The sequence below is a fragment of the Bos javanicus genome, chromosome 18, assembly GCF_032452875.1.
Source record: "Bos javanicus breed banteng chromosome 18, ARS-OSU_banteng_1.0, whole genome shotgun sequence".
In the NCBI taxonomy this organism is placed as follows: Eukaryota; Metazoa; Chordata; class Mammalia; order Artiodactyla; family Bovidae; genus Bos; species Bos javanicus.
Genome location: NC_083885.1, coordinates 18939871 through 18965183, shown reverse-complemented (window position 1 = coordinate 18965183; position 25313 = coordinate 18939871). Strand labels below are relative to the sequence as shown.

At 38.0% G+C, this 25313-nt stretch overlaps 1 protein-coding gene across 4 annotated transcripts in view; it reads left to right on the top strand.

Annotated features, from left to right (window-relative positions):
* BRD7 (bromodomain containing 7) overlaps positions 1-25313 on the top strand; it is a 45635-nt gene that overhangs the window by 13877 nt on the left and 6445 nt on the right. For all 4 annotated transcript variants that reach the window (XM_061387146.1, XM_061387147.1, XM_061387148.1 and 1 more), the window contains exons 3-11: positions 4243-4372; positions 4687-4744; positions 8416-8560; positions 12401-12511; positions 19099-19283; positions 20298-20421; positions 21055-21130; positions 23856-23963; positions 24347-24482. In XM_061387146.1, the coding sequence (XP_061243130.1) occupies positions 4243-4372; positions 4687-4744; positions 8416-8560; positions 12401-12511; positions 19099-19283; positions 20298-20421; positions 21055-21130; positions 23856-23963; positions 24347-24482 (1073 nt within the window). The remainder of the gene's footprint in view (positions 1-4242; positions 4373-4686; positions 4745-8415; positions 8561-12400; positions 12512-19098; positions 19284-20297; positions 20422-21054; positions 21131-23855; positions 23964-24346; positions 24483-25313) is intronic.

The following is a 25313-nucleotide window of genomic DNA, read 5'->3' as shown; positions in this document are numbered from 1 at the left end:
TTTGATATAAGTGCAGTGTGTTTGTAGTTACAGAAATAGCCGCTATTTCTCTATTCCGCCTCATACACACAGAATATTTACTCTCCCTGGAATTCTGTTTTCGTCTCCACCCTGACTCCCACCCCCAACCTGGCTGAATTCTCTCCTTCAGGTCTCAGCTCAAATGCTACTTCCTCATAGAAGTCTTCCCACACTTCTCCAGTTCTAAATTAAACTCATCCAGCAGTTATTCTCTCCTTGAAATCTGTTTGCATTTTTTTTTTACCAAGTTGTTTAAAGTCTGCCTCATTTACACTGTCAGCTTCCTAAGGGCAGGGCTGTGTTTGTTTATCCACCAGTGTGTGTCTGCAGAGTAAAATGCCATTTATTTATTGAATGCATGAATAAATATTTACCATGTGCTAGGCACTGTGCTAAAAATTCACATATACTTATTAATCCTCAAAACAAGCTTCTAAGGTACATATTGTATATATTATTGTGTCTATTTTAAGAATGAGGAAATTAGGCCCCTGCTCTACCTTATGTAGTTACTCCATGACCTCATAGCTAATAAGTGTCAAAGCCAGAATTTGAACCCATTTTATAAACTGTAATTATAAACCCTCCTACCTGAAGTTAAATGGCTTTAGTATTTCTGTTAAGTTTTCTCTGTGTAATTAGCAAAATACTCTGTATTAACCAAAACTTCTGGTTTTACATATCTTACTCTCAGTAAGTGACGTTAACAATTGGATTCTGTAGTATTTTGCAATCATGAAAAAGAAAATTGGAAGGTAGGAATCATCAGAGTGTTAGGTGGAAAAAGAACTGTAGGGATCAAAGCCTCTTGTTTTATAGGTGAGACTGAGACTGAAACAGTAGAAGAACTTGTTCAAGTTTACATTCTAGTAAATTAGAAGCTAGATCTCCTAATTTCTAGTCGGGCAATAACATGTTACAATATCTCCTTTCACTTTAGGGTAGTTTCCAAGTGTATGTTATTTATATTCTTTTTCTCTTTTGGACTCTAGCCCGGAAGGCTATATTCTCTTGCCATACCAAATAGTAAAGTGCTTACTGTAGATCAGGCTAACTAGATGAAGTTACCAGATAGGGGCAGTTCAGAAACATAATACCTTCCTTTGGTACTTTTTCAGCTTTTCTGTTTCATGGTCATTTCACCATCTCATAAACTCTATAAGATAAATAAAAATCAACAGTTGAATCTCTATCTTGCAGCTGATAAAGAGGCCTAGTGAAAGTCAATGAGTGCCTAAGAAGGTCAGAGTGTGTTAAAGATAAAGCTAGAGCAAGAACTTGAGCCGCTAGACCATGTGTCAGCAAACTAGAGCCAACACCACTTGATTTTGTACATAAAGTTTTATTAGAGCACAGCCACACCCATTATGTTGTCTGTGGCTGCTTTCTTGCTGTACTGGCAAAGGTTAATATTAATAGTTGTCACTGACATTATGGACCACAGAGCCTAAATTTTATGTTACCTGGCTGTTCACCAAAAAAGTTTGCCAATCCCTACTCTAGACTTTTTGCACTATGGCCTTAGTTCTTTCTACCTAGGAGAGTGCTTAATTGCCTTTCAAGCTGTCCTTATCCACTGTTTACATTTAACAGGAAGAGATCTTGTCTCTGAGGTCTTTTTCCATTGAACAGATGTTCAAAACCTGCCAATCTACAAAAGATTAATGCCAGTTTTTCTGGAGAAAATATACAAAACTTCCCTGAGTCAAAAATTACTGCTCCAGAATATGTCATAGGGCCATAAAAAAAGACACCAGTCAACTTAATGGAAACTGACCTCAAGTCCCCAGTAAGTACAATTTATAAGATTGTTCTCTGGCGCTTCAGCCAGATATTTTCTGTGTTAGATGCTTTGGACTATAGAACGTGGAGCTCTGTATCACTGGTGCTCCAAGTGTGATCCCTGCATGGGCAACACCCACATAGCCTAGAAACTTGTTAGTAATGCAGATTCACAGACTCTCCACTAGACCTACTGGATCAGTAATTCTGGGGACAGGACCCAATCACTAGTGTTCTAACAAGACTTTCAAATGATTCTGATGCACGCTGATGCTTGAGAACCTTCATGAGACCTTCAGAATTTGCATTTCTAGTAATTTCCCAGATAATGCTGATGTTGCTAGTCTGGGAACCATACTTTGAGAACCACCACTCTGCATCCTAGAATAAGGAATTAGGACGTAGACCAAGAAAATAAGATCCTATTGAGAATCTTGATTCTCAGGAGTGTAAAATAGATGGTTTGGGGCAATTTTACTCTAAAATTTAATTTTTAAGATGCAAAAAACAGGATTTTTTTTTAAACTATTACCTGGATGCCAACCATTCAGCTTTAGCAAAACATAACATTTTGCTTTTTGCTTGGTTTTATGTTTTTTTAAAGATATCAGAGTACAGACACCAATGAAGCTTTTTGTGTATCCTCCCAGAATCCATTCCTCTTTCTCATTCCCTAGAGAGAACCATGAATTTGGTGTGTATCGTGTAAACTTGTTTTATATTTTTACTACTTCTGTGTATATTTGTAAAGTACACTTTGAATATTTTCAAAACTTACATAGCTGATCTTGTAACAATTCTCAACTTTTTCCTCTAGAAATTGTTTCTAAACATAATACATGCTGATACAGTGTAACTTTAGCCTATTAATTTTATCTGCTGTGTAAATATGCCATAATTTATTAATGTATTTCCTTTTAGTAGCATTTTCCTTTTAGTAAGTTGTTCCTAATTTTTTACTATTTCAGAGTGCTGAAGTAAATATTCTTGTGCATGTCTTCATATACAGTTGTGAAAGGAAGTTTCTCCAGGGTACCTGTCCAGGAGTAGAATAACTGAGAAGTAGGGTAAAAGGTTGTTGTGGGTTTTCCCTGGTGGGTCGTTGGTAAAAAAATCCACCTGCCAGTGCAGAAGACGCAGGTTCAGTCCCAGCTTTGGGAAGATCCCCTGGAGAAGGAAATGGCAACCCACTCCAGTATTATTGCCTAGGAAATCCCCATGGACAGAGGAGCCTGGTGGGCTGCAGGCCATGGGGTTACACAGAGTCGGATACAACTAAAGCGATTTAGCACACACAAATGCACTGCAAGGTATGAGAGCCCTATTTCTCCACATTTTTTTCAAAACTTGAAATTTTCTGACATTTTAATTTTTACCACTCATAGAGATGTGAAGTACCTTCCAGTTTTTAAATTCATAATTCCCAGAGTTCCAGGGGTCTTGAAGCTAGTTTTCATGTTTCTTAACATTTCTAGGTGTTTTTTCTGGGGCTTACCTGTAATTTCCTTTACCCATTTTCTGTTGGGTTATTTGCCTTTTTACATGAATTTGTAGATGCTCTTTATGTAATCTTTGCTAATATTTTGATTTATTTGTGTTTCTCAGTCAGTAGCTAGTCTTTTAGTTTTATAGATAAAATCTTTCCCTATTCTTAAGTCATAAAGATTCTTTTACTTTATGTCAAGTTTTAAAATTAAGTCTTTAATGTATCTACAATTTATTTTTGCATGGGGTATAAGGTAGAGCTCTAATCTCATCGAGATAACCAGTTGTCCCAGCACTGCCCGTTTGTAGTTGATTTATCGTGCCGCTCCGATCTGTCAGGACTTGTCTGTGTGCACAGGTCTGTCTCTGGTCTCTGTTTCATAGATTTGTTTGTCCCTGTGTCAGACCTACATTGTCTTGTCACTTTATACAAACTGATAGCACACGTTTTATTGTGACCTTTTTCAAAACTGTTCTGATAATTCACTCTTCAAGATAAATTATGACTGGCTTGTCAAATTTCATGGAAAATCCTGTCTTACAATTTTGATAGACTTTGCATTTTATTTATAGATTACTTTGGAGCGAACTGACTATCTTTCAGTTCATGAACATGGTATATCTCCTTTATTCAGGTCTTTCACAATGGCCTTTCAATAATGTTTCGTAATTTTTCCTAAAAGGTAATTGGTCATCTTTTATTAGATTTACTCCTGGTGTGTTATTTTGCTTTTATGAATAGTATTATTTTTCTGATTATTTAATTCTAGCATATAGAAGCACTTTCCCCCATTTATGAACAAGGTGTTCTCTTATTTCCCAGTAGATGGCAGTAAAATTTCATTATTAATAATCTTCAGTGGCATCTTATTTTTTTCCACTGAAATTAAATGATTTATTTTAAAGGAATCAATTCTGAAATATTTGTAAATTATCTCCTTTTGTTCCATTTAGGAGGATAAAAGAAAACGAGATCGTGACCATGTGGATATTGAGGCAGAAAAAGACCTACAGTGTCAGGCCCCTGTACGATTAGACTTGCCTCCTGAGAAGCCTCTCGCAAGCTCTTTAGCCAAACAAGAAGGTTGGAATAACTCTGAATTAACTGTCCTGAATGAGGAAGCTGAAATTATTTTAAGGATGTTAGCCAGGGAAAGTTAAAAGTTTAAAAGCTGTTAAATTAAAATTTGTTTACATTTTCTTATATTACTGCTTAAGAACTTTAAGTTAATTTCTGTTTCAAACTTCTTGTTCTCACTTCAGCATATTTGAAAAATAAATGGAATTTCTGTATGAGATAATTTAATGATGGATATGAGATAAGTCATGTATAGAAAATAAGCTAAACAATACTGTCTAGATCTTCTCTTTTAAAACGCTCTTTTTTCTTTGCTTTAGAAGTAGAACAGACACCTCTTCAAGAAGCTTTGAATCAACTGATGAGACAACTGCAGAGGTGAATTTTTTTTCTCGCATTTTTGTAACTTGGAAATTGAAATGGGAAATAGAGGATCCAAACCACTTCTTTTCATTATTATTTCAAGTCACATCTTGTGGCCTGTATCCAAACGTACTTGATTTTAAAGTGGATGATAAATATTTTGCCTGGCAATAGAAGTACTCCAAGAGGCTGACTTTTAGATGTTCTCATTTGGGTTGTTTTAACTGGCAGCTTGAAGAGTGTTACATAATCCTCTTAATGGCAGATTTTTCCTTAATCTAAAGTAACTTCTGATGTTACAGCTTTAAACCAGGATTAAACAATACAGGTATTTCCATTTGCTAATAGATCAAAACACTTTGTATATGTCTGTGCTGCTTATCACTGCTGTGAGTGTTCAGTAATTACCAAGTTTGGGAGAAGAAACAAAATACCATAAATAAGATTTGTACCCTCTCTTAAATGTACCCTCTCTTAAATTTGTTCTAAAAATTATAGTATCTTGATAAAACCAATGTGAAGTTCTTAAAAGAGAAAAAAATAACTTGATCCTTGTTAAAATATTTTGATACCTCAGTTCACTCAGAATTTAAAGTTTTAGCCCAAAGACATCTACATTATTAGCAGAGGATTCATGGATATAGGGCATCCATTCATATCGTGAGATTTCTTCTGACTGTGTTGGACTTATATGTCAACCCCAGAACTTATCATAAATATTTTTTAAAATAAAGCTATCTGTATTCAACACCTATTCAGTGAAAATCAGAAATCAGTGACCTCTCTTCCTTTTTGGTGTTAAAGAACAGTTGAGAAATTTACATCTCAAGTCTTTACACTTGAATAAATCATTCATTGCTTGTCCCAAAGGAGTGAACAGGTTAAGTATTGAGCATTCCAACTCAATTAGAATTTTTGACTATAAAGTGTTCGGCTACCTTTTAATTTTGTTTCTTGCGATATAAGACCAGAATATAAGTTAATGGTGTCTCCGTAAGAGAAATCTACTTATCAGAGTCTCTCTCAGTCTGAGAATGTTCACATTGCTCAGAACATTATGGAAATTAGAACTTTAGAGCCATATTTTTTTTGAATAGCTGTAGTGATTCTTGATCCTTGAGGCTCAGCGCAAATACTGGAAAAGAATGTAATTGACCAGGTTTAGTAATAGCATCTTTGGTCAAACCAAGTCAGACTCTATATTAAAATGACTAATTTTAGGAAGTCTAGATAATTTGCTCTGAAGAGGTCCACCAGAGATGCTTTGTGGTGTTATTCAGGTAACTTCTATGGACAGTATGCATTTGGATCTGTAAGTTCCAAAGTGGAACTTTTTGCTTATTCTCAATATTTTTTACTCTTACAGCTAGGTGTCCTGCTGGGAAGAACCAAGACAGATACACACACACCTGAGTTCAGATTCTAACTCTGTATTTTATCAGATTTATGACCTAAAACAAATAATATGACCTCTGAGCCTCAGTATCCTCATCTCTTAAGTAAGAATACCAGCTCCTTGATGGCTTTTGTGAGCATTGCTACTGCTGCTGCTAAGTCACTTCAGTCGTGTCCGATTATGTGCAAACCCATAGACGGCAGCCCACCAGGCTCCCCCATCCCTGGGATTCTCCAGGCAAGAACACTGGAGTGGGCTGCCATTTCCTTCTCCAGTGCATGAAAGTAAAAAGTGAAAGTGCAGTCGTTCATTCGTGTCCGACTCAGCGACCCCATGGACTGCAGCCCACCAGGCTCCTCCGTCCATGGGATTTTCCAGGCAAGAGTACTGGAGTGGGGTGACATTGCCTTCTCCCTTTGTGAGCATTAGATATAAAAATACATCAATTCCCTACCACTGTGCCTGGCATGTGGTAAATTTATTTTTTAAATTGCTGCCATTATTATGGCTTTTTAAGCATTTTTAATGCTGTGGTTATTTGGAGTAAGAAAGCTTTGATATGCCAAATTTCCAGAGGAAAATAACAGTCTAATGAACTAATCATATAGAGCAGTGGTTTTCAACTCTGTCTGTCCTGTAAGTTTGTAAGTACCAAAATTCAAGCCTAGAAAAATCAGTGCCTGGACCACTCTTCCTCCCCCAAGAGATTCGCGTGTAGTGAGTCTAGGGTTAGCCTCCCACCGCACCGGAATTCTTTTTAAAGCTCCTCTCATGATTCTCATGCACAGCCAGAGTTAAGAACCTATGATAATACTCCATTGTGTATATGTACCACAGCTTTCTTATCCATTCATCTGCTGATGGGCATCTAGGTTGCTTCCATGTCCTGGCTATTATAAACAGTGCTGTGATGAACACTGGGGTACACGTGTCTCTTTCCCTTCTGGTTTCCTCAGTGTGTATGCCCAGCAGTGGGATTGCTGGATCATAAGGCAGTTCTATTTCCAGTTTTTTAAGGAATCTCCACACTGTTCTCCATAGTGGCTGTACTAGTTTGCATTCCCACCAACAGTGTAAGAGAGTTCCCTTTTCTCCACACCCTCTGAATCAGTTCTAATGAGATGGATGAAACTGGAACCTATTATACAGAGTAAAGTAAGCCAGAAAGAAAAACACCAGTACAGTATACTAATGCATATATATGGAATTTAGAGAGATGGTAACAATAACCCTGTGTACGAGACAGCAAAAGAGACACTGCTGTATAGATCAGTCTTATGGACTCTGGGAGAGGGAGAGGGTAGGGAGATTTGGGAGAATGGCATTGAAACATGTATAGTATCATGTATGAGGCGAGTCGCCAGTCCAGGTTCGATGCACGGTACTGGATGCTTGGGGCTGGTGTACTGGGACGACCCAGAGGGAGGGTGTGGGGAGGGAGGAGAGAGGAGGGTTCAGGATGGGGAACACAGGTATACCTGTGGCGGATTCATTTTGACATTTGGCAAAACTAATACAATATTGTAAAGTTTAAAAAAAAAAAAAAAGAACCTATGATAGAAAGCACTGGGTCTTAAGTTTGGAGGTATTATGATAACCTTTTTAATGTCCGTTTTTTGAGCAGTCCCCTACACACACGATAGAAGTTATACCCATTAATTTAAGAAAATGTATATGGTTGTCCTTTGGTATCCACAGGGGATTGATTCCAGGAGCCCCCGTGGGTACCAGAATCCAAGGATGCTCAAGTCCCTTACATAAAATGGCAGCAGTCCAGTGAACAGTCAGCTCTCATATCCACGTTTGGGAAGCTCACAGATACAGAGGGCCAGCTGTACTCATGAGTATGCAACAGCTCTGTGACCCACCAAGAGTCCAAGCCTAGCTAGAAACCAGTGTGGAAGACTGCAGATGTGTATTTTAGTTACTATTTCTGCTTTTTCTCTATGGTTAATAAAAAATACATAGTATTAATCTCCCAGAGTACAAGACATTTTTTAGTTAGTCTAGATTTCTTATTTTGTTTCATCTTTCCCTGTGTTGGAGATGTTGCAAATTAATTAAGCTGCATATTTTAAAAGATTCTGTCTTAAGGGTACAATTTATATGTAAAGCATCTGAACCTTATTAAATAGTTATTAGTCTTTAAAATCATTACTTCAGTTTTTAGTGAAAAACATATTAGCCTGCTACAAATTCTACATCTGAAGGATTTCCTCTGACTTAATACTCCTTGACCAGTAATTTTGTTTGTAGTAGAAATAAAATTGCTTTTTTCCTGTCTTCACAGAAAAGACCCAAGTGCTTTCTTTTCATTTCCTGTGACTGATTTTATTGCCCCCGGCTACTCCATGATCATTAAACACCCAATGGATTTTAGTACCATGAAAGAAAAGATCAAGAACAATGATTACCAGTCCATAGAAGAACTGAAGGTAACTTGTTATTTATGTTGTATTGGAGAATAGACTGAGCTATGCTACAGTATCTATTCAATTAAGACCCAAACTTTTGGATCCTGGGTATGCGAAGTCTTTGTAGAAATCTGCATGTCTGGTATTCAGAATCATTCTCAAGTTTATTTTAATATCCAAAAATCTGTATTTTTTTTGTCTTAGAAAACATGTTTGAGCTTGGTGATAGAAAACCAGACAAAATAAGTCATCTGCTGTCTTTATTATTTTGTGGGTTTTGGTAAAATTTTGAAATTCATGTGTTCTATGAAATATTTTCTCATCCTTTAAAATGAAAATGTTTGATTTTAAATTTCAGATGAATACAGGTAAAATTGATAGTTTTTAAATTGAAGTATAGTTGATTTACAATGTTGTATTGGTTTCAGGTGTACCACAAAGTGATTTGGCTATATATTTTTTTCTTGATTATTTTCCATTATAGATTTTTACAAAATATTGAACAAAGTCAGTATTTTAATGGAATTTGATTTAGAGTAGTCTCTTTTTCTGTTTCTGGACATGTAAAATAGAGAATATATTGGCTTGTCGAGAAATACCAAGCAGAAGTTTAATTACATTTTCTAGTTTGATGAAAGTGAGTTGCTCCCTGAATTCACTTTGGCTATATTTTTTTTAGCATATTTTCTTCAACATTCAGCAATAAGAAATTTTAAACTTACAAGTAAAGAACCTACAAGCCATGAAGATGATACACATGCCTAGTGTTATAGTTGACGTTTTTCTGTCTTTAAATGGCAATGCACTCCAGTGTTCTTGCCTGGAGAATCCCAGGGACGGGGAGCCTGGTGGGCTGCCGTCTATGGGGTCACACAGAGTCGGACACGACTGAAGTGACTTAGCAGCAGCAGCAGATGCTGGTTTCAGAGTTAAGCTTTTCATTTTAATCATCCTAAGAAAAGGAGCCGTGTGTTTTCTGTTTTAATTTGCTCTGTACCAAACCACCACAAACTAAAGTGTTTAAACAGTGTGTCTACTCTACCTTTGTTTTTTTTTTCTGAATGAATATTGTAGTGTTTTCATCTGACCCACGGACTAGACCCTAATCATTTATAGAAGGAAAATAAGACAGTAAATGTTATCTTTACTTGGTCTCTTTTTTTTTTTTCATGCACGTTGATTAGCTGAATTTTATGAATAATACTAGCATTTAGTTCTGTCTTTACTATCAGTTTGACTGTATATTTCACTCTGAAAAACCTGAATTATATTCTCTTGTACTCAGAGAAACAGAAATTTTTCTCAACTTTTCATCTGGTGAAAATTAAGCTAAAACTGTTTATTTCAGCATGTTTCTGATCTTATTATTGCTTAATGGAAAATTTTTCAGTTTTTTTTCCTTTCTGTGAATAACTTTCCTTTGATCTTTCCCTTACGATGACAAGAGAGAGTAGAAGTATGCCCACTGAGTGTTTTTGAGCAGATGGTCAAGATTTATCATAATTAAAATGAACAAGTATTTTTAACTTTGGAGTTTTCTGTAGAGCTATATTTTTTTCTCAGGAAAATTCAATAGCCCCATGTAAAGTTTAATTAGCTTATCCAGCTCATAAAACTTTTTGAGGTTGGTTGTTTTTTTTTTTTTAAATACTTGGAAGTATACAGAAAGGTCATTCAACTTTATGAAAGAACAATTGCCATTACACAAAAATCCAGTAAAGTCTGCTAAGTCACTTCAGTCGTGTCTGACTCTCTAGACGGCAGCCCACCAGGCTCCTCTGTCCCTGGGATTCTCCAGGCAAGAACACTGGAGTGGGTTGCCATTTCCTTCTCCAATGCATGAAAGAGAAAAGTGAAATCGAAGTCGCTCAGTCGTGTCTGACTCTTAGCGACCCCATGGACTGCAGCCCACCAGGCTCCTCCGTCCATGGATTTTCCAGGCAAGAGTACTGGAGTGGGGTGCCATTGCCTTCTCCAACCTAGCACATGACAGTTAAGATTCATGGAATAATAGGGCTTCCTGGAGCTTCAGTGGTAAAGAACCTGCCTGCCAGTGGAAGAGTGAAAGTGAAAGTCACTCAGTCGTGTCTGACTCTTTGCGACTCCATGGACTATACAGTCCATGCAGTTCTCCAGGCCAGACTACTGGAGTGGGTAGCCTTTCCCTTTTCCAGAGGATCTTCCCAACCCAGGGATCAGATAGGAGATGCAGGTTCAATCCCTGACCCAGGAAGATCCCACATGGCATAGAGCATCTGAGCCTGTGCACCATAACTGTTGAGCCTGTGCTCTGTAAGGAGAAGCCACAACACTAGGAGGTCCACGTTTCACAACTAGAGGGTAGCCCATGCTCTCCACACCTGGAGGAAAGCCCATGCAGCAACAAGGATCCAGCACAGCCAAAAATGTTACTAAAGAAATACGTAATTTTTAAAAGATTCATGAAGTAATGGGTCAGACCTGTAATCTGTAGAATGATCCAGTACTTTTTCCAGGTATAGGACCAGTGGTCATTTAGTGTGGTAGTCATCTAGTTTGTCTCCCCTCATTTGCCTCTCCTTCCCCAAATATATATTTAATAATTTTAATGGAATGGAAGCTTTTCAGAATATCTATACCAAAGGTTCTGAACCTGGGGTCCTTTGGGTAGCCATGGATGAGCCTTTAGAGGGATCAAGAATTTTATAAAATTACATACAGGGAAATTTTGTGTTCACCTTTGTATTACATGTGTGTGCTTGAGGAGTGGATCCATAGCTTTCCTCAGATTCCTAGAGATGAAGACCTAACAAAATCCTAACTGATTAGAGACTTGGCCAAGAACTGAGGATCCACATATACTTCGTCTGCTTTAAATTTAATACCAAATTTATTGTGACACTTGACTCAGTCTTCTCATGTACTTTTAAATAATATTCAGTCTACCTGTTTTCATTACATTAAATGTTCTAAGCTGTCATCACTAGTTATTAAATAGCGGGGCTTAAATGTTTTAAATTCAGAGGAGATTGAGGGTCAGGTTCTTTTTTGTTGAGTTTTTATCATTTTTGTTTAGTAAGGCCTTGGCATAATCACTCTCACATTTATACAATGTAAAAATTACTTAACCATGAAAATATGCAGTGGAATTGAGTTCCCTAGTACATGTGCATACTTTGAAATTTAAACCAAAAGTACAGTTTTGATAGTTTGCCTACTCTGGTTACATGTTGTAAGTCTTTGAAGTTGTATGGTTTATTTCAGGTTGGCATGACTTTGCAACATTCTGCAAATTATAATAGTATCCAAACACTTAAAAGAATATTAGTGTAAATGTTTTGCCATTTGCTCAGTTATTTTGACTCTGGTAGGAAATATTGTTAAGATAATTTACAATTGTCCCAGTTTTCAGTCAAGATCCAAAATAAAATATTTAATTCATCAATGGATAATTAAGATGTTTGTTTTTAAACTAAGGATTTTTTTAATTAAATGAAATACTCAGTAATTATTAAATGTAAGATAGAAGTATTTTCTAATTTTCTTTGTGTGCAATAATATTATACTGAAGAAACCCATTTTAAAATTTTATCCCCGAATCTAAAGTTTATGCAGTTACTGTAGAATGTTTAAGAATTTGTAAAGGAATATAGTAGGATGTATAAATTAATTTAGCAGTATTTGTTTTGTTAGTTTTAAAACTTAATAAATTGCTATTAATGTTGTTTAGTAAACAGAAAGATGGTGTTTTTTTACTGGTTTGTTTTTGTTTGTTTGATGGTTGTTGTTTTGAGTTTTTTGAGGACCTGCATAATTTTAGACCAGGACAGGAGGGTACTTTGTTTTGTCTTAATGCATTCCTCCCTAATATTTTCTCTGCAGGATAACTTCAAACTAATGTGTACTAACGCTATGATTTACAACAAACCAGAGACGATTTATTATAAAGCTGCGAAAAAGCTGTTGCACTCAGGGATGAAAATTCTTAGCCAGGTAAAGGAAATTCTTTGTCATAAATAATAATTATTATAAAATTTATATTCCTTTGATTTTGGTCATAGTGATACAGATCCAATACAGTTCAGGTTTTATTTTATAGACAGGTTATATTAAAGTAGGAAATATTAAATGAAAAAAAACTTTAACATAGAGAAGAAAATTACAGCAGGAAGATTCTCATTTGGAATTGATACAAATAAATATTGGCATTCACTTGTAATTATTTATTTGGAAGCTGTTGAGTTGGTATTCATCAGATAGACTTATATTGACTGTGAAACAGATATCATCTTGAATTCCAGGACAGGATAGATTACATGAGTTATGAAATCTTTTGGAAGGATAGTACCTTATTTCCCTTTGCAGGGGTGGAAGCTAATGTTCTGGTGAAGCACAGGATCTCCTTCAGATAGAAAGAAAGGAAATAGACAAATGAGGAATCACTCCTCTAATTGTCTGAAAGCCACCTCCCCACAGGAGCAGATTCTCCCCACAGGAGCAGATTCTCCCAAGAACAAGAAGCGATACATAGTAAGGTGTGTGAAGTGGGAGAAATGTATGTAGAGGACACATCATTATCATCATCAAGCTTCATGAGGAAGCTTACACAATAACGTATTCAAAACAAAGATGCCGTAGATAGTGGCAAAGAGTGACAGGAGTCTCATTGCAGAGCCGTGGCTGATGAAATTGAGTGATCACTTGCATCTACTGGAAGAGGAAGAGAACTCACCAGATGAATCACGTCTTGTGAGGTTTTTCTCACAGCTCTGAATAGATGGAAAATTAACTAAGACAAACCGTATCTTGGCAGGAAGTCAGAAGACTGGGTTCCAGTTTTACCTCTTTTCCACTAACTTGTGGACCTTGGGCCTCTGTGTTCTTATCTGTAGAGAAGAAGGTCTCCAAGATAATTGCTAGCATTAATATGCTGATTTTAGATAAGAGCCAGAGTAGGGAGTATACCAAGAAGAACAAGATAGAATGATTTTGCAAAAAAGAAAAAGAAATGGGTATGAGGAAGAGAAAGAAATCAGAATCAAGAGCTCAGGCTGAAATTGAGGGGAGTTGGAGGATAGTAGGAACAAGTCGTGCGCAGGTGCACGTGGTTTTCCAGTTTTTGTGGTGGTCATCTGTGTCACAATTGCAGTCATCTCACACACTAGTAAAGTAATGCTCAAAATTCTCCAAGCCAGGCTTCAGCAATACGTGAACCATGAACTTCCAGATGTTCAAGCTGGTTTTAGAGAAGGCAGAGGAACCAGAGATCAAATTGCCAACATCTGCTGGATCATGGAAAAAGCAAGAGAGTTCCAGAAAAACATCTATTTCTGCTTTATTGACTATGCCAAAGCCTTTGACTGTGTGGATCACAATAAACTGTGGAAAATTGTGAAAGAGATGGGAATACCAGACCACCTGACCTGCCTCTTGAGAAATCTGTATGCAGGTCAGGAAGCAACAATTAGAACTGGACATGGAACAACAGACTGGTTCCAAATAGGAAAAGGAGTACGTCAAGGCTGTATATTGTCATCCTGTTTATTTAACTTATATGCAGAGTACATCATGAGAAACTCTGGACTGGAAGAAACACAAGCTGGAATCAAGATTGCTGGGAGAAATATCAATAACCTCAGCTATGCCGATGACACCACCCTTATGGCAGAAAGTGAAGAGGAACTCAAAAGCCTCTTGATGAAAGTGAAAGTGGAGAGTGAAAAAGTTGGCTTAAAGCTCAGCATTCAGAAAACGAAGATCATGGCATCTGGTCTCATCACTTCATGGGAAATAGATGGGGAAACAGTGGCAGACTTCATTTTTCTGGGCTCCAAAATCACTGTAGATGGTGACTGCAGCCATGAAATTAAAAGACACTTACTCCTTGGACGGAAAGTTATGACCAACCTAGATAGCATATTCAAAAGCAGAGACATTACTTTGCCAACAAAGGTCCGTCTAGTCAAGGCTATGGTTTTTCCTGTGGTCATGTATGGATGTGAGAGTTGGACTGTGAAGAAGGCTGAGCACCGAAAAATTGATGCTTTTGAACTGTGGTGTTGGAGAAGACTCTTGAGAGTCCCATGGACTGCAAGGAGATCCAACCAGTCCATTCTGAAGGAGATGAGCCCTGGGATTTCTTTGAAAGGAATGATGCTAAAGCTGAAACTCCAGTACTTTGGCCACCTCATGCGAAGAGTTGACTCATTGGAAAAGACTCTGATGCTGGGAGGGATTGGGGGCAAGAGAAGGGGACGACAGAGGATGAGATGGCTGGATGGCATCACTGACTCGATGGACTTGAGTCCGAGTGAACTCCGGGAGTTGGTGATGAACAGGGAGGCCTGGCGTGCTGCAATTCGTGGGGTCACAAAGAGTCGGACACAACTGAGCGACTGATCTGATCTGATCTGATCTGTGTCACAGTTTTACGCTTAAAGAATTGCCTTGAGGTGCAGATGTCTTGGTGTCTGTGTGCTCGGCTCTGAAAGTTTCTTGGATCCACTTAACTGAGGAAAGAAAAACATTTAGATTGATGATCATTCTTGCGCTCCTAATATTTAGACAACATCAATTTCCACTCTTTCCTAAAGACTTGGGAAGCTGTAATGTAAGCCAGTTACCCATCTTTGGCAAAATATGCAGAGGAAAGGGGAATATAAAGTGTTTATCCCATCCTTTGCAGAAATACTCAGAATCCAAGACCAAGCCATATTCAAATTATTTTAACCTGCAGATATTTATTTTTGTATTTGAAGTAAAGGTACACCCCAAAAATGCCGTGTTTTCTCCAGAATCTGCACATTTAATTTTTAGAATAAGGTTTGATTTGCAAACATAATATATCCAGTAAATTTTTCAACTTTGATTTACCACTGTTTTCTCATCTTTAAATAATACAGTTAATACAAGATGCAAATGATTCCAGAAGCTCTTGCATTTTATTGAGGGTGGGGTGTCTGGAAGCACACAAAAAAACCTCTGTCCACTTTCCCCTTTCTCTCTCTGTTGTCTTCCTTTCCTTCAGATCTCTTCCTGTTGAGGAGCCCTACCCATCCTGTGTTATAGCTTCCTGTTGACTATTCTCTCCACCCTAGATGGGAGAGATTCTTACAACAGTGATTTTTAAATGTTTAAATTTAGACCTTCTGAGTTACTCTTTTTAACAGCACATCTCCCAAGAGAGCCCAGCACACCCTTCCATGAATGGTGTCTTTTGAAAAATAACTGGTTTTTAATTCAGTGTAAAAGTTGTAGAGCAGTCATTCATCATTTTTTTCAGTTATACACAAATTGTGACTGTTAGTAGATGTGTTATTTTTATAAAGAGTGGACATATGAAGAATAACTGTTTTGACCTCCTAAATAAATACTAAATGCTGTATTATATTTATAGTGACCTTGGGTCAGACTAATCAGATTTCAAGTCCTGGCTGTGCTATTGAGACACTTGTGTGACCTTAGGCAGGCCATGTGACCTTTCTCAACCGTTTTACCATCATATAAAATGGTGTAACAGTAGTACTTACCTCACAGAATTATACCCTATGAGTGACAGCTCAGTAGGTACAGGTTCGATACCTGTACTGATAGGTTATAGGTACACTGTTAGCCCCTTCTCCAGGCGATTTTCCCAACCCAGGAATCAAACGTATAGGTATAACACAGTATAGGTGTAGGTAGAACACGTACAGGTTTAGGCTAACACAATAGGTGTTAGCCATTAATAATAAATGGCAAAGAATCAACCCTTTAGTCATTTGTAAAATGGAGAATTGATAAACAGTGTGCTGATTTGGAGACTTTTGGGTTACCGAAAAAGAAAGACATTGCTTTTAAAGTTCAGTTCAGTTCAGTCCCTCAGTCATGTCCAACTCTTTGCGACCCCATGAACCACAGCACACCAGGCCTCCCTGTCCATCACCAACTCCCAGAGTTCACCCAAACCCATGTCCATCGAGTCGGTGATGCCATCCAACCATCTCATCCTCTGTCGTCCCCTTCTTCTCCTGCCCCCAGTCCCTCCCAGCATCAGGGTCTCTTCAAATGAGTCAGCTCTTCGCATCAGGTGGCCAAAGTATTGGAGTTTCAGCTTCAACATTCAGCTTTTAAAGTAAAATTAATTAAACTCAACTTTTTTCCATGACTTGTGTTGAAATTTAGAGAATTCCTTTAATTGAATTATTTTAATTTGATGCATTGTTTTTTCTAAGTTTGAAAATATTCCTAATGTAGGTTCTGCTTTATAAAATTCTAGAATGGAAGTTAAAAGGTTACTGAGAACTTTGTGATCCAAGCCCATTCATTTAACCAACATTTATTGAGTACCTTCTATATGCCAGCCTCTGTTTCAGGTACTAGAAGTAGATGAGTAAAAAATGACTTAAGTGACATACACAAGAGGAAACACAAATGGCCACTAAATGCATATAGAAATAATCAAACTAATATTTTAAAGTACATATTAAAATAAGACCTGTTTTTAAAAATCGGTTGTTTTTTTTTTTTTTTTTTTGATCACACCCCTAAGTTCCAGGGATTGAACCTGAGCCACCTACGGTAGAAGTTCCAGGTCTTAACCACTAGACTGCCAGGAAAAGTCCAGTATTTTTTTTTTTTAATGGTACTAATCAGTTTGCCAGGGAGTCAGAGAAAATGTCAAACACTGGTGGAATGTTCAAACACTAAAAATTGTTAAAACTTTTCTGGGAAGCAGTTTAACAGTAAACATCAAAAGCCTGAAAAAATATTCATTCCCTTTGACCTAGTATTTTTACTCACGTGTTGGTCACTCAGTCATGGCCAACTCTTTGCGACCCCATGGACTGTAGCCTATCTGGCTTATCTGTCCGTAGGATTCTCCAGGCAAGAATAGTGGAGTGGGTTGCCATTCCCTTCTCCAGGGGATTTTCCCAACCCAGGGATTGAACCCTGGTCTCTTGCCTTGTAGCAAATTGTTTACCACTGAGCCACCAGGAAAGCTGTTTTACTCCTCTGATTTATTCTAAAGAGATAGGGATTCCTAGAGATTTTTATTTTTAATAGCAGAAACTTGAAAATAAGTTAAATGTTCAGTAGGGGGTCATTAATTAAACCATGGGGCACACAGGGGATAAAATACTATACAGTTACGAAACAGAGGGGAGATATAGTTTATTAACTGAAAGAAAATTTGCTTATTCAGTATAATTCTGATTTGCTAATATGTGTAATGCTTAGAAAAATACTACAATGTTAAATCTGTTAACACTTTTCCTCTCTAGATAATAAATTAACAAGGTTCTTATTTTCTCCTTTACCCATGTCTTTGTCTACAATAAAATTTATTACTTAAATAGTTTTGACATTATTTTAAAAATTATGGTGGTTTAGTCACTAAGTTGTGACTGACTCTTGCAACCCCATGGACTGTAACCTGACAGGCTCCTCTGTCTATGGGATTCTGCAGGCAAGAATACTGGAGTGGGTTGCCATTTTCTTCTCCAGGGGATCTTCCCCACCCAGAAATCAAACCCAGGTCTCCTGCACTGCAGGCAGCTTCTTTACTGACTGAGCTATGAGGGAAGTGCACTCTCTCTCTGCAGCAGCATTTGTATGTTATATATGTATTTATATATATATATCATATATGTTTTAATATAATTAAAAACTATAGTGCAGTAGAATTAGCAGGGTCCATTTCCTGAGGCTGTCACAATCTGCACTGCTAACACAGCAGAGTATGATGAGAAAAGGCCCCATCATGAGATCCAAGAGGCCTGCTCTTAGTCAGTGGTTCTGAGACCTTAGTTGAGTCATTTAGCATTTCTGGGCTACATTGTTCTTATCTGAATGACCTCTGGTCCTTTCCAGTTCTAGTTTCTGTTACTCTGTAGAAGTCTTCCCTACTGTTGCTATGTAGGAGACTACACTCCATATTTTGTCTATTGACAACACAGAATTAAAAGGCAGAGTAGTTGCTAGGAACAAGTCTGCCTCTTTAACATTTGTCCAGAAACCACAGACCGTAAGGGATGCAATGGAAAATTCACATGTTTCACAGAATAGAAACAATACTTCTTTGGTTAGAACATTATGTGTTCTTAAAAAGAAACTCTGCTAGCAGCCTTTTCTCTTTGAGGCGTGTTTTCACACAGAAAAATGCCAGTCCTCAGTGACCATCCCAGGATGCCAGAATGTAAGAGATCTTCCCATATTCACATGCTCGTTTTAAATATCTAATAATTCATAAATCTCAGAAGATGAACTGTTTTATTAAATATGAAATTTTCACACACTATTCTACTAAACTTCATATTTACTACTGCTAAGAAGGTTTAGTCTTTATTCACACGTTCTCTCCTGTGAACTTTTTGACGATGCAGTAAAGTTGCAAAGCATTCTCTTATGTTGGAAATCATCTGAATTAAGGAATAGACTTTATTGTCCTGGTTCCTAACTATTCTGCTCGGTAGGATTACATTTAATTGTTTTTCTTCCCTAATTAATGACAGGATAAGTGTAAACTCTTATGGGGGAAAATGCGTTACTTTACAAATGAATGGCAAATATACAATAAGAATACTGCTGAATATTTTTAGGAGAGAATTCAGAGCCTGAAGCAGAGCATAGACTTCATGGCAGACTTGCAGAAAAGTCGGAAGCAGAGAGACAGGACAGACACCTCACAGAGTGGGGAGGACAGCGGTTCCTGGCCAAGAGAGAGGGACGATGCTGGAGACGCTGAGGCACAGGGCTTCAAGAGCCCCAATAAGGAAAATAAAAAGTAAAGAATCTTTGGAATATTACGGTTAAGCTGTCTTTTCCACGCCAGTAAGGGGAGAAAATACAATTCAGGGGCCTGCCTTGGGTCCATGGTTGGTTGGGTTTTGTCAAAGTCCATTTTGATGATCTGACACCCCTTTTCTCATACAAAGCACAGTTTGTCATTGTCTAAACACAATTCAGAAAATAGTTCTGAATGTCTATTCTGTAGGGAAGTCGTTTTAAAACCAGTAAATAGTCTCGAGGGACTCATGCTGACAGTGAGTTTATATTAATGGAGCTATTTAAGAAAAAGTTGTATATTCATTACCTCATTCCACAAAGGAGTCGAGCCCGTACTTAAGCCTAAGCACAGTTAAAGCTGCCTTCTAAACAGATGGGCTGTCTCTGAGATGTGTGCATGTTTTCCACCCAGCGTCAGCTGGTAGGAGCAGTGTGAACCACGGTCCTTCCAGCCATCAGCTGATGTGGCCTGACTCAGTTGCGTAATGTGTCCATCCCGCTCAGCTGCTGCCTCCCTGCCCTGACTCCCAGCACCTCGCTGTCAGCTCTGGGAGAGGGGTTTAGTTAGCAGGTTGGGACTTCTGCTGATACAGCACGACGTGAACCTGTGACAGGTTTTTCTTATATTTCTAAGATTTATACATTGTAATATATGTTTATTTTAAATTTTAAAAGTTGGACTTCAGTGTACCAAATTGTAAAACAAATTGTGCACCCCTCTGCTTTTAAAATATATTTGAGATATGGTTCATTTTTATGAATATACTAAGAAAAATGTGTAGGACAAATAATACTGAACACCGGGAGGGAACTGACCGACTACTTGGCTTGCCTTAGTGTTTGTGTGTCATTGGGGCCCCTTACCAGGTCATTAGGGAACAAAGTTTTAATTGGTGTCAGTAGCACACATTTCTCCACTTTGGTTGTATTCATATTTAGAATTACATTTTAATGTTTTCATCTTCTCCTCTTCTTTTTTTTTTTTTTACTTAGTATTAATGTGTGTTTTCAGGAAAGACAAAGATGTGCTGGAAGATAAATTTAAAAGCAATAATTTAGAAAGAGAGCAGGAGCAGATTGACCGCATCGTTAAGGAATCTGGAGGAAAGCTGACCAGGAGGCTTGTTAATAGTCAGGTGATGGAGCTTTTCCTTTCTTTTCATTACCTACTGATTCGGGTTGTCTGAAACTTTTAGTTTTTAAGTTGCTTGTGTACTTTTAATCCATATCTGCCATAGAGCTCTTCAGGATAGCGCTCACAGAAGAAAAAGTAGTAATATACCTGTTTTTAAAGTACATAATTCATATTATCCTCTGTTACTGGCTAGAACGGTTTGGGGTTTTTTTAAGGGACATTAATGTGTTCAAATGTTGGAAAATGAACCACATACTTCTAAGATGAAAAGAAAACATACATGGTCTTTTGAAGTCATGTTGTTTAGCACCTTGGTTCTAAAACCAAATGAATTAATCCATGGGTTTAGGTAAGTCACTTCCCTTTCCTGGTTTTCAGTATACTTTTAACAGTTTAAACAGAACTTGGTGGCCTTAAGCACCCACGCAGCTCTTTTAAAATTCTGAGATTTTCTAACCTTTATTTCTTTAACCCATCAGCACCTGTATACATATGTGAAAGTTGATATGAGTATGATGATAGCCACGTGTAATATTAGTTTGACTAAACTAAGGTGAGGTTTTCTGGTGAGCAACATACATATGTATCATATATAGAACAGTTCATGCCATTTGAATACTTTGGGTCTTTGCAGTGTGAATTTGAAAGGAGAAAACCAGATGGAACAACAACATTGGGACTTCTCCATCCTGTGGATCCTGTTGTAGGAGGTGGGTTCACAGAATTAGACCGCACATGGACTTGATGCTAATGTGGCAAAGAGCAGTCCCCTGGTGAACATTTTAGAGGAGCAAGTCTGAATGTTGATAAACCCAACTATCATCATCTATAAAGAATTTGTCTGGGTATCCTGTACTTCATACTAACAGCCAGCCTACTTTATTTCATCCCAAACTAAGTACTACAAAATCAAGTTTTCTTTAAAACATAAAGTGCCTAGGACGTCCCTGGCAGTCCAGTGGCTAAGCCTTTGCTTCTAATGCAGGGGGTGCGGGTCCAGTCCCTGGGTGGGGAGCTAAGATCACACATGCCTTGCAGCCAGAAAACCAAAACGTAAAACAGAAGCAGTGTTGTACACATTCAATAAAGACTTTAAAAATGTGGTCCACCTGAAAAAAGACTTAAATATATCTAAATACCTGTACTATCATACCCACCATTAACAAACCCAAAATATTAGGCAGTCATTTCTAGCCCTGAGACACTGGCACTTCTTGAGATACCTCAAAAAGACTCGGGCAATATCTCAAAACCTTCAGACTATGGCATAATAAAATTTAACAGACTTTTTAGGGAATAAAATGAATATATATGCCATGTAGTAGTACCTTAATGGTAGTGAAATAATATATAGTAAATGACATGATATCTTTCACCATGGTTGATAGATTATAAAGGTTAGGAATCACTGTTTTAGAACATCAGTCATACTTTTATTTTTTCAAATGATATTTTAATGGAAATAGAGGGAATATTTTGAAATTTGAGGTAAGAATGGGAAATATGTATCATTTATCTTGAAGGGAATCATGTTGTGATAAGCATGAGAATGTTTATAAATAACGTCCTACTACCATTAGGAGGGAGATAATTGGGGATACAGAAATGAATAATGACAAGATTCCAGGAAATAGCTTCCAATATTTATTACTTACAATGAGGAAGGCACTGTCTTAGGAGCTGGAGGTGGAGCTAGGTGTAAAAGGGAACGAAACAGGAACAGACAAGTCCTTTCCCTTACATTCTGTGCAGTGGGGAAAGAATAACAAAAAGAATCAAGAGGTAGCCTGTCCACCATGAATCAGTGCATCAGGGGAACAGAGCAGTAGAGTAGTAACAGTGTCTGGAGGTCAAAGACTGCTTCCTTAAGAGATGTTTAGGTTGATCCCAAAGTGGTGAGTAAGGGACTGGGGAATAACAAGTAAAAAAAAAACCTTGAAGCAGAGAAGAGCTTGATGCCAGCCTGTCGATGTTTCCTTTTAGCACTGCAGCGCACTCTTGAAATGCTGAAGCAGGAGAACATTAATAGGCTCCTTGACTTAGAAGGAAAGGAACTGGTGCTGTGATTTCAAAACAAAACTCTTTTACTTTTTTATTTATTTATTTATTTTGAAAAAAAAAAAAAATCCTGTGAGGCCCTGCAGCCATTCCAGGTTGATGCAGAGGTACAGTCCATAGACCAGGCCTTGCTGCTCAGGCCAGAGGAGCCGCCCCCACCGTGGCTGTGGCCCTGCGACACCGCTGCCCACACCCCACTGCTGCTGCCGCCACTACCTACAACTTGCTCTTTTCGCTCTGGCTCCATTTTTTACTTTTATGTGAACTTCTCATAGTAGAATTTTTTAGGGTCTTGGGTCATAGAAAATGCCACAGGATTGAGAACATTGCTCTTTCTGATTTATCAGTGATGAAAATTTGGTGATAAGAGATGCAGCTAAGTTGATTTAGGTGAAACCTTTCTAAAAGGCACAAAGGTCTGCCCCTTTCTTTGTACCTGGGGTTCTAGTCTCTGCTCTTGGTCTGGTTTTTGGGGTTTCCAGCTCCTGTAGACATTTTCAGATGCGGCCAACACTGACTTGATCCTCACACTCAACAGCTGCCTCCCCAGGAGGCCAGTTTACTGGTTTAAGGTGGAAGATACCCCTGTTCGCGTCTCAGCTTCATCCTCCTGGTTGGAGGTACTAGTACCAATTAAGACACCAGATGCTTACCAAGGAAGGAAGATTTTGTTCAGAGGTTTGGAGTTTCTCACAAGTGCTTCTACTTTGTCACATTGATCACATGTGGAAGTAGACTCTATTCCAGGGTGGTCTTGTTACAGAAACCAGAGCTCTTCAGAAGAAAACAGTCTTTTCTGTTGGATTTTGTTAGAGACCACATTCTCTCCTGACACCATCCTTCTCTGTTCTTATGCTTATATCACAGATTTCCAACATCATTACAGGGGTTCATGCCTGGTTTACAGGCTTTTCGTCTTTAAAGGCTGTTCGTCTCTGCAGTACAAGTCTGCCTCTTGTAGAGATTAATTTATCCTGAATGTATTATGAATTCTTGTCTTTAATCAGGGATTTCCCCTTCTTTTACTTGACCTTTTCTCCTGATTTACTTCCATCATCTTAACACTGAAAGGTCCGACTTTTAAATGTTTTTTAAAGTGAAGTGCAACATGATTATAAAGAATACGAGGATACTGCAGAGTATGATGAAAAGGACCAGATTTGGATCCTGGCTACATTCCTGCCTTTCTCAGCTCAGATTTTTTTTGTTAAAAATGGGTAAAAAAAAAAAAAAAAAATATATATATATATGGATATAGTAAGGGCTGCCCGGAGTCAGGTGGATGTCGTGAAGCAGTGTGTCCACAGGCACTCTGCAGAGCACCATGGGGTCACTGCCACATGAGCCATCTCCACCATGCTCACTCTTATGTTTTAGAACCAGGTTATTGTCCTGTGAGACTGGGGATGACAACTGGAAGACTTCAGTCTGGAGTGAATACTTTGCAGGGGTTCAAAGAAGATAAAAGGAACAAAGTAACTCCAGGTAAGGCTCCCATGTGGTAGTAAAGTTTTTTCTCTTCTCATTTTCAAGGAGTTGAGGAAAAGAAGCATAATTACCATTACTTTAACTCTATTTGTGGTATTTTTGCAACATTAATTAGATATTTTAAAGAAGAAACTGAAAAATCAGTATTAATATTCAGAATGAGTTTTCTTTCTTGTTTTTCCCCTCCCCATTGTGAGAAAAGATTCACTAGAGTTGTGACTTATAAGTATGTATTTTTGAGAAAATAATTTACCTTGGATTTGTTTGCCAGTCAGTGAAGTAGCAAAGTTAGAAGGGAATAATCTTTAATAATTAGAAAAATAGATTGACATACAAGTTAAAGAATAGTATTGTGGTTCTGCCTGTGTTTTCATCAACAGTGTTATACTTGAGTTACGGACCCTACAGTTCTTATGCACCACATTATGACTCCACGTTTGCAAATATCAGCAAGGACGATTCTGATTTAATCTATTCAACCTATGGGGAAGACCCTGATCTCCCCAGTGATTTCAGGTGAGTCATCAATTCATTGGTACTCTGAGAGCTGCATTGTCCTAAAACACTGATGCACATAAGGGATCTGTTGCTAGACCTACAGAGTTATTCAAATGGTAAGAAATGTGTTCAGTAATTTTTTAATTGACAATTAACAGACCCTTAGTTATCATCATTCTTTAATGGAAAGTAAATATTTTAAAGAAAGCATGTGTCTTCCTAATATTTTCTGATGTTGGCATCTGCAGTATTTTTCAAAAATATGTTTTTGAAGCTGTTTGGTACTTCCGCTTACTAAAATTCAGGAGCTTGTCGCTTCAGAATGTTGGGGTGCCACCTGCTTCATTGTAACATGTGTGTGCATCAGTGAGCTGTTCCAGATTCGATCGCTGTGGGGGATCAAATCAGAGTCAGAGCCAGCGCACATTTTCCCCAAGATAGGTAGGACCTGGTTTGATCCAAAGCCGACCCCCATCCAAGCCTGTTTGACCCATCAGGCCCCAGTAGACTGGCAGTTCCACTCCACCAGCCCTCATCACATGTTTCTGTGAGAAGCTAACTGTGTGCTCTTGTTTAGGATGCTGGGTACTTTGCATGGCATCAGCATAATGAGATACCGTCTTGATTTACTGGCATTCTGGCTTGGGTTGGGCTTAGCTTGGGTTATTCCTTCTTGGCAGTGGAATTTTGTAAACTTTCATTATGTGTAAGACTGTAACCCAGTAGATTAAGCAGTTTCCTGGTTCTCTGAAAAGAGGGAATTGTTCACGTTTGTATACATATGGTGGTAGTGGTGGCAGTGTTTTTACAAGTCAGTGACTGTGGTTTCAGATCAAGCCGTTTGTATCC